Source organism: Ambystoma mexicanum, chromosome 1q (genome assembly GCF_040938575.1).
Source record: "Ambystoma mexicanum isolate Mex_15411 chromosome 1q, UKY_AmexF1_1, whole genome shotgun sequence".
In the NCBI taxonomy this organism is placed as follows: domain Eukaryota; kingdom Metazoa; phylum Chordata; class Amphibia; order Caudata; family Ambystomatidae; genus Ambystoma; species Ambystoma mexicanum.
The window spans coordinates 1,293,870,594-1,293,879,466 of record NC_090922.1 but is presented as its reverse complement, the minus strand read 5'-3'; the positions used below and the strand labels follow the sequence as shown (position 1 = coordinate 1,293,879,466).

At 44.2% G+C, this 8,873-nt stretch overlaps 1 protein-coding gene across 1 annotated transcript in view; it reads left to right on the top strand.

The window, feature by feature from the left end:
• The first annotated feature begins 6,394 nt into the window (after positions 1-6,394).
• Positions 6,395-8,873, top strand: part of BSND (barttin CLCNK type accessory subunit beta) — a 196,401-nt gene continuing 193,922 nt past the window's right edge. Inside the window, exon 1 of the mRNA XM_069642117.1 lies at positions 6,395-6,735. Within this exon, the coding sequence (XP_069498218.1) occupies positions 6,559-6,735 (177 nt within the window). The 5' untranslated portion in view covers positions 6,395-6,558. The remainder of the gene's footprint in view (positions 6,736-8,873) is intronic.

Here is an 8,873-nt window from a genome sequence, read left to right as displayed (position 1 = left end):
TAACTTGAATCGAGCTTCAGTGTTGTCCATATTCAGTGAATTTCCCGAGCTCGATGATATTGGAACAATCGACATTGAGCAAGTTGAATTTATTGACCCTCTAATAAGGTCTTCTGTAATTCTCTAGATAAACTCAAGGGTTGTAGTAAATGCAATTTGGGCTGTTAAATCTCAGCTTTTTGATCTCGGCTTTATTTTGTCGCCGAATGCTGATTCCTCAGATTGCTTACTGACGAAACAAGTGGACAAATCTGCTAAGCAACATATAAATAAAAACCAAGGCACACCCTCACACACATGCAATTGTAAGCATGTTACAAATAACCAATGATAGCATATCATTTGTCCAGAATTTTATGTGTCCCTGATTAGCTGGAATTCAAGAGGTCATAGGCACATATTGAATAATCAGACCTTGAAGGTGTTGGATCACGATGTAATTGTATTACAAGAGTCTTGGCTCACCAATTGCCCATCGTGGAACAACTATGATGTCCTCTTGACACCGGCAATCAAGGGCGATTCTGGGCGTCCTGCTTCCGGACTGTTAACTGCTGTAAAGCAGTCTTCACATCTAAAGGTCGAACCTTGGTTTTCCCCAAATTCCTTTCTGCAAATGACTAGATTTGTTGGTATGAGTTTTTCATGTGCTCTTATTAACGTTTATTGGAACCCTTTGGGTGTCACTGATGACAAGTTTCTGGATTCTCTGAACAAGGCTTTTGATCTCATAATTCTGGATGGACAATCAGATTCTATCATTTTAGCCGGTGACTTAAATTTGCATTGTTTGGGCCCAATCTGTAAATCTGAAACATATCGTCTCGGTAAGTGGCAATGCTTTGTTGAATCCAGAAGCCTGTATATATTAAATGGTTCTTTTCCACAGGACATTCCGCCTAAATCTACCTGGCATCGAGTTGGTAGTCAGGGAACCATTGATTATATATATGTTAATGCATCTATGCTGAATAAGGTTACATCATTTCAAGTCACCGAAACAGAATTGAGCGATCATAATGTGTTAAATGCAACCTGTCTCCTCAAAGCCAATTTGTCTCAAGAGAAACCTTGTCATCTTATAGGTTCCCATAAAGTTAATACAGCTAGAAATCGCTTAATCTGGACCGAGACATCTCTAGAAACTTTTAGATCATGCTACGTTGCCGGGCTTAAGTGTAAAGTTGCTTGGAAACCTAACTCGGAGGTAGTGTATTATGAGTTAATGCAGTTATTCCAACCATCCTCAATTACTCATAAACAAAAACAAATACTGCATTTCCATATCTTTGACCACGAAATCCGAAGTAGGAAATCCTTGGTTTCGGGCCGAGAAGAGAGAAGCCCATAAGCTGCCTGTTGATAAACGTTTGGCAGCTTTAACGCTTATCAAAACTAGATATAGAAATTGGCTAAGAGGGATGAAGGCGAAACTCTATCAAAATGACGGAAGTAACATGCTTAAATTAATAGCCTCCAAGAACTCGGCGCAGTCTTGGAATATCATTAATCATTGGAATATCATTAATCAAGCAACTGCAGGCCATCAGGTGGCTGTTCAAACCAATGCAGTCTCTGAAGAGATGTGGGTCAAATACTACTCTAATTTATTTGGTGCACCCCCGGCAATCTCAAATATATTTATTCCTGATTTACCCCATTGTTTTCATTTATCTTTTGACAGAGATGATATTCTGTACTTTATCAAGCAAGCCGCTCTAGAGAACCTGGCCCAGATGGGTGGTCGAATGCGCAGATGAAGCAATTTCCGGACATTAGGGCAGATATAGTATACCTTATCTTTGAGAACATCAATTTATCTCAAAAAATTCCAATGTCCTGGAAACAATCCATCGTCATCCCAATTTATAAGAAGGGTGACCGGGCAAACCCGGCTAGCTACAGGCCCATCTCCTTGCTTGATGTGCCTGGCAAGATCTATTGTCGCCTAATTTTGAGCGAGTTGAACACATGGACAAAAAACTTCTATAAGCGAGACCCGCTTCAGTCGGGTTTTGTCAGTGGCATTGGCACCCTCCCAAATATTATTACTATTAATATGCTGAATTCCCAATATGCTTGTAGGAAACAGTCGTTATACTTAGCATTTATTGATTTCCATTCAGCCTTCGACTCAATAAATCGTGACCTACTATTCCACAAGTTAAAACTGATTGGTTGCCCTTCATCTCTCTTGGCATTGGTGATTCAGCTACACACAGACACTACTATGCGTGTTAGACTCTCCTTAGAAGGCCTTTTGTCTTCTTCTTTTGCTACTTTCTTGGGCCTCAAGCAGGGGTGTATCATAGCGTCAATATTATTCAGCCTATTTATTTTTGATATGGGAAAATCATTTCTTGATATAGTTTCAGATGCTCCTGAATTGGGAGGCCAGCGTATACCATGGTTGCTGTACGCTGATGATTTAGTCTTAATATCGCAAACCCCCAAAGGACTTCAGAATTTACTATCGGCCCTATCAGAATATGTAGAACAGAACCAGCTCATAGTAAATCTAACTAAATCACAGATTCTGGTTTGCAGACCTCCAGGAAAAAACAAAATTAAAACTGGAACTTGGTTCATCCGACAGGAGTGCATGGAGTTAGTTAGTCCTAGAATATAAGTATTTGGGCCTTTTTATACAAAGTAAAGTTAGTGATAACAAATATTTGAATACTCTACAGTCGAAATGTACGACTTTCATTTCACAGGCCCGAATTCTTGTGTATAAATATGAGAAATTTACTCTAAAACATTTATTAATGTTTTATGAGCAAAAAGTAATTCCGGCACTCCTCTGTGGTGTTGATTCCAAGCTATATAAACATAATAAGATGTGGAATATGTTAGAGGCCACCTTTTGGAAAAAGGTTTTACACTTACCGACTTTTTCCCCAATGCCAATATTAAGATTCAAACTAGGCCTGAACACCTTAGCTAGCAGAGTCAGGTGGAGAATGTGCTCCTTTTTCCGCAAATGTTTGTTAGGTGTGGAAAATAATAACATTGAGCATCGTTGCCCGATACCTGTCCTCCTCATATCATGCTTTTCCACTAAAATGGCGAAATTTAGTACTGAATACCTTGGTTGAAGCTGATATATCATTACAACTTTTAATTGAACATCCAGCTCGCGCAAAGTTAAAATACTATTGTTGTGACTGGATTCAAAATCATGAATCTTGTTTAAAATACAAGGACTTTAACAGTAACTATTTTGAAATCCAGCGTTTGGGGCATTTGGCAGGTTATTTGCTGAAATGTCCCTCTGGGCATACACGGAATACATTTTTGCGCCTCAGACTCAATTTATGGACAACAAGGGAAGTACTGGTTAGGCGCAAAATAATTTCGGATGATCTAAATTTTTGTCAGTTTTGCGAATCTCATAAAGCAAGGGAAACCCTGCAACACTTGATAATATCTTGTCCCAACCTGAAGGACTTGCGGTTTAAATTCTTTGCCAATTTGTTGAGATTGCATGAGGAATTGGATGAAACTCAGATATGGAGCATTTTATTTAATACTACGAAATTTTCAGTGATGAAGGCCCTGGTGCACTACTTGAAAGCGATTTTGCCTGGTGAAATTAATTTGTTAAATAATTGATCTTGATGTGTGTATAGCACTGTATCCATTTGGTGCATCGGAGATACGATTTTTGTGTAATGAAATGTGTAAATTCCGTTTTGAATTGATTTATTTTATTGTTTTAACACTTGCTCCTTATTTGCGCTATTTACTTTATTTGTTTTATCTAATTTTCTTCCTCATACATTGTTAATATGTTTTCTTTTTTTACATTGTTAATATGTCTGAATGAATTGAAATGTATATTGTTTTAAAATTTTGAAAAGTTGATTTATTCAGCTGTATCAAAATAAAAAAAATAAAAAATACTTACTTTTCTACTTATTCATTTTAAATACAAGTCAATAATATGTTATTTAAATTGTAATTATTTAATAGCGTTTGAGAGGTAGTGTAGTGTGGGTTAGCAGTATAGGGGGGCATGTTTTGGTGTTTCGCCCTGAGCGCAAAACAGGTTTTATATAGCACTAGCTCACCCAAGGACATCAAACCGCTGTAATAACAGTTGATATCATTACATACCACGTGGTACTCAATTTATCGACCTCGGAAGTATGAAAGGCTGTGTTGGCCCCACTGGGATTTGAACCTGCGTCAGGCTATGCACAGACGTCATAAACGAGCGCTCAGCGCGCTGCACTGTCTGACTGTCATAACGCTGGCTCACAACGGTCATGTAGCCTAGCATAGTTTGGCAGTCCATGGTAAGGTTTACTAAACATGAGGTAACAGCATCGTTTAGCTGATAATACCACAGTACAACATGCCACCCTGCAGGAAAGTAAAGTGTAACATAATGCAACGTATTTTAGAATAGCCTACCATACCACAGTGCAGCGTGTTATGGAGTGATGCGTGGCAACCAGTGCTTAAAGTGGGCCGGGGCCTGCCGGGGCCGGGGCCCCGTCCAACCGCAACATTGGCGGAATGCATTATCCCGTCGCGGCCGCGACGGGAGATGCGCCTGCCATGAAGTCAGGCGAGCCGACAGAAGTGGCAGCCAGCCACAGCGACGCTGTGCCTGGCTGCCACTTCTGTCAGTCATAGTAACTGCCTTTGGTGACCCCTCGCGCGAGAGGTCACCAGAGGCAGTTACTGTCCCTTTGTTTTCCCAGGTCTCCGAGGCGTCTTTAACCCTCGGCGAACCTGGGGATTCCTCGACGTTTATAAAAGATGGCTTTGAAAGTACACATTTCAAGCCATCTTTTATAAAGCTTTGCCGACGGACAAATTTGACCGTAGTCAAGCATTATAAAAGATGGCTTGAATTGTGTAATTTCAAAGCCATCTTTTATAAACCCGAAATCTTTTTTAAAAAAAGATGGCCTGAAAACTAGGCAAACCGTAGGGTATGCACGCAGATATATATAAATGTTATATATTTGTGTGCGTACCTTACTATGGTGTGTGTACTTTGCAAGCCAACTTTTATAAACGTAGAAATATGTTACATATTTCTATGTTTAGAAAAGTTGGCTTGCAAAGTACACACACCATAGTAAGGTACGCACACAAATATATGACATTTATATATATTTGTGTGTATACCCTACGATTTGCGTACTTTTTAGGCCGCGCCCCTCCCACAAGCCACGCCCCCAAATGAGGCCCCCCCCCCTCGATTTCTTACCCCTCTTAAAGCCCTGGTGGCAACTAAGCGCAGCCTAGCATAGATTAGTGTACCAAAGTACAGCATAGTAGTGCGTAACCTAGTCTGCATAGCATCGTTTAGCCTCCATTTTGCAGCACGTTATTGCATTCGGTGACTTAATGTATTGTGCGCTATCGTGGCAACATCTATAGAATTATAGATGGGTAACTTTCAAGAGCGGGGATTTCTTCCACGGGGGGGGGGGGACTACGGAGTCACTCTGAGCTCCGAGACAGAATACACCCTGTAGGTGAAAGCTACTTTGTATGTTTTGAATGCACCAGACGAATCCCGCCCCCTCCCCCCCCCACACCTGCCTATTTGCAATATGGTCGCTCAAATCTTTTGGACCGGCATTGTAAGGGCTGTGGGGTGGAACGCGAGGGAACTATATACAATTTAAAGTATACCCAAATCCCTCTGCCCTCAGCAGCCTAAAAGGAAAAAATATACCTGGCAGAGATAAAGTGGTACTGTGGTAACCCCCCCACTGACGTCGTAGCAGTTAACTATGAGTTCCAGCGTCTGCTGCCATGACGTCACAGCAGAGGATACAGCATTCAGACATGGAACTAGTTGCTTCTGGCCACATGGCTTACATTATTATGTGCAATAGCTCGCCGGTGACACATACCATTGCGTAAAAATATACACATTCTTTCTAAGGGCAAATTGGAGAGTTGCAGTACTGTTCCTGGTGCCAGAAGGCCGTGGGATACAGTTATTATTTGAGTTGTGCCAGAGAGGGCACGGAAGCAAAAAGAAGAATTCTCTGGGCTAAGGAAGGAGAGGTGTGCACCGGCGGAGGCCGCCGGTGTTCTGCACTGCTGCCGCTGTGGCAGGCAGCCGCCGATGGACGCTATTACACACACACACACACAGCGGAGCAGCGTGGATCGCACACTCTGTGGTGCCCAGAATGTGCCCTCTGTGTATTCCATGCCTGGAGGCAAGGTTGCAGCGCTGTGTGCTGTACCGTTGACCCTGCATGGCTTTAAAGGAACCCATTTGCATTCATTGTAATGCCATTAAAACTGGTTAGATCAACCCTGGGCAGGCCTGCTCCGAGTCCCAGGTCGATACTAGCCCTTGGGAGTCTGTGGTGGGAGAACAAAAAAACAATTGGTTGTGATGTGCTGGAGATCACAAGGTGAGATAGAGGCAGGCAGCGAGTCTGACAGCTGCCGGCCCCGCCCCCTGCTCCGCGCCCACGTCAGACCGAAGGCTCAGGTGTGCTGCCTGCACATCCTCCGTGGCTGCCACTCGGCCGGTGTTCGCGGGATAGCGCGCGTGGCTCGCTCGGGAAGGGCATGGCCGAGGACAAGACCTTCCGCTATGGGCTCATCGTCCTCGGCTTCTTCCTCATCATGATCGGGATGTTTATCATGAGCGTGGAAAAGCCGCAGGTCTTCGTCACCTTCTGCACCATCGGGACCATGCTGGTGGTGGTGGGCATCGCGTGGAGCATCTGCCAGTGCTACCCCAAGGTACGCGTGCTGTGCCACTTACCTGCAAAGCGCGTCTTAGCCGCACTTCTAAGCGCTTCCGATGGTGGCACATATGCAAAGTGAGGCATCGGGTGATTGAGTGATTTGGCCAAGGTCACACAGAATGTAGACATGGGGGGAGCTAAGATTCGAAGCCAGGTCTCTGGTTCTTTTCCAGCACTTCAAAAGAAAAATAGGGCAAGGGAAGATGCCAAGCGTATAACATACCACGCATTTCCTTAGGAAAGTGTCGGTGCTGCATCGGGAACGTATGCACACCTCACTGAGAAGGGCCAACTCAATGCACTACAGTAGAAAAAAGTGCAGAAATTCGGGCCCTGCCAATACTTGCCACTTAATGCACTGCTGCCATTTCCCACCGTTTTCATCATCGGTACATGCCTCATCCCATACTTTCTAACTCTATGGGGTAGGGACGGATGCCTCTCCCTCTGCTTGGCCATCTTTTGCATTTACCCAGGCGAGCTAGTTAAACCCCACCCGGTACATCAACTGCCTTTAAATCATGCCAGGGGTTTCAAATACACGCAATATAGCCATACCAAATCCGGGCCCTCGGCCCCCCGAAATACACCGAGAGGAAGCCAATCGCACAGGATCACACATTGTGGTGACGTGTCGAAGTAGGGATTGAGCTTCAGTCCTCTTCACTCCTCAGTGGAAACGTTAGCCACTATATAACGCCACATCCTCTTTGAACTGGGCAATCACTCTGAAGGTGAATACGATCATTGCATGTGGTGTTTATATATATGTGTGCATATAGCGCCAACCGAGCTGTGAAGCACAGAGGCACTAGGGGATACCGTTATAGGATACAGTAACATGGGTAACATTAAAAGGATGGATTTGTAAGGGCACAGGTAGAAAGGGATCATAAGATAACAGGTGACACTTTTAGGCGGCACGGGGAGACTCCCTTGCAGTTGGGCCCTATAAACAACAACACCAACATGACACAAATAAAAGGCATAAGCAACAGGCTAGGAGGATAAAGACTGACACATTCTTGATGAAATTGTTGGGGGATCTGCAGCTGTGCTCCCGGTGAAGTCACATTCCTCTGAGATTCCCACTGCCTGACCTTCACAACTGCCAGGGGTGGAGCCAGCCTCCAAACTGTTTTTTGGGAGGGGCACATGGAGGACAGTTTTAAAAAGCAGTTCCCGAGTGCGGCCATGAGTGAACACCCAATACCCATTGCCCCTGCAAGCGCATTATTAGTGATGGCTGAGCTTTGTGCATTCTGGCACTGGCAACGCAAATGTGTCCGCTCCTTGGTAAGCTTTCTCTGCTCCCAACTGTTCTAGGAAAACAGAGGAAAAGGACTGAAACACAGGGGTCAGTGCTGATAAGTTACTTGCGTTGAGAATCAAACGGGGCACCTTCTCGTGGTGATGTAAGGGGATTGCAGGCCACAGCATTGCAAGAAAACATGCATGAGTAACTTACCAGGAACTGGATGTGCTCTCTGTAGGTGCATTAACCCACCGTGTTGTCAACCTCCCTCCTTCCCCTGAGACCAGGACTCATATTATCCTCCCATTAGATCCATCCTTTCCAAAATAATCAAGGTATTTAAGAGATGCCAATCACCGGGCGATGTTAGGCATCTCGAACCTCAGCAGCTATGCTGTTATCTTCGTTATAGGGGGCATACTCGTATGCCACCTTCGTGCTTGCAACTTCCTCAGTGTGGGAGGGCTTAAGCCCTCCCAAACCAAAGACTGGCTCTGTCATTAACTGCACTGTTGAATTCCTGGCTCTGTCTCAGCGGCTCCCTCCATTCATGCCCTCTGCTATGAGTGAGGAAGCGAAGTGTGTGATCTTTTACCCCCCCAGAGAACCCCAAGGCAGCAAGTTAGTAAGCAACCCATCCTACACATCTCACAGCTTTTATTCTGTGCTATTCCCCTTAGAAGACACAGAAGATGGAAAGTCATTAAGCAGCACGTCCCACATTTTCCAGGCCTGCGGTGCTAGAGAAAAACGCGATTCTAATGTTGATGTTGACAATACTAATGCACTGTTTCTCTATGGCGTGTGAGTGACATGATTGTAACACTTTCTGCTGTCTCCTAGTGTGGAATTGCAATCAGTGCACACTAACCAGGTGA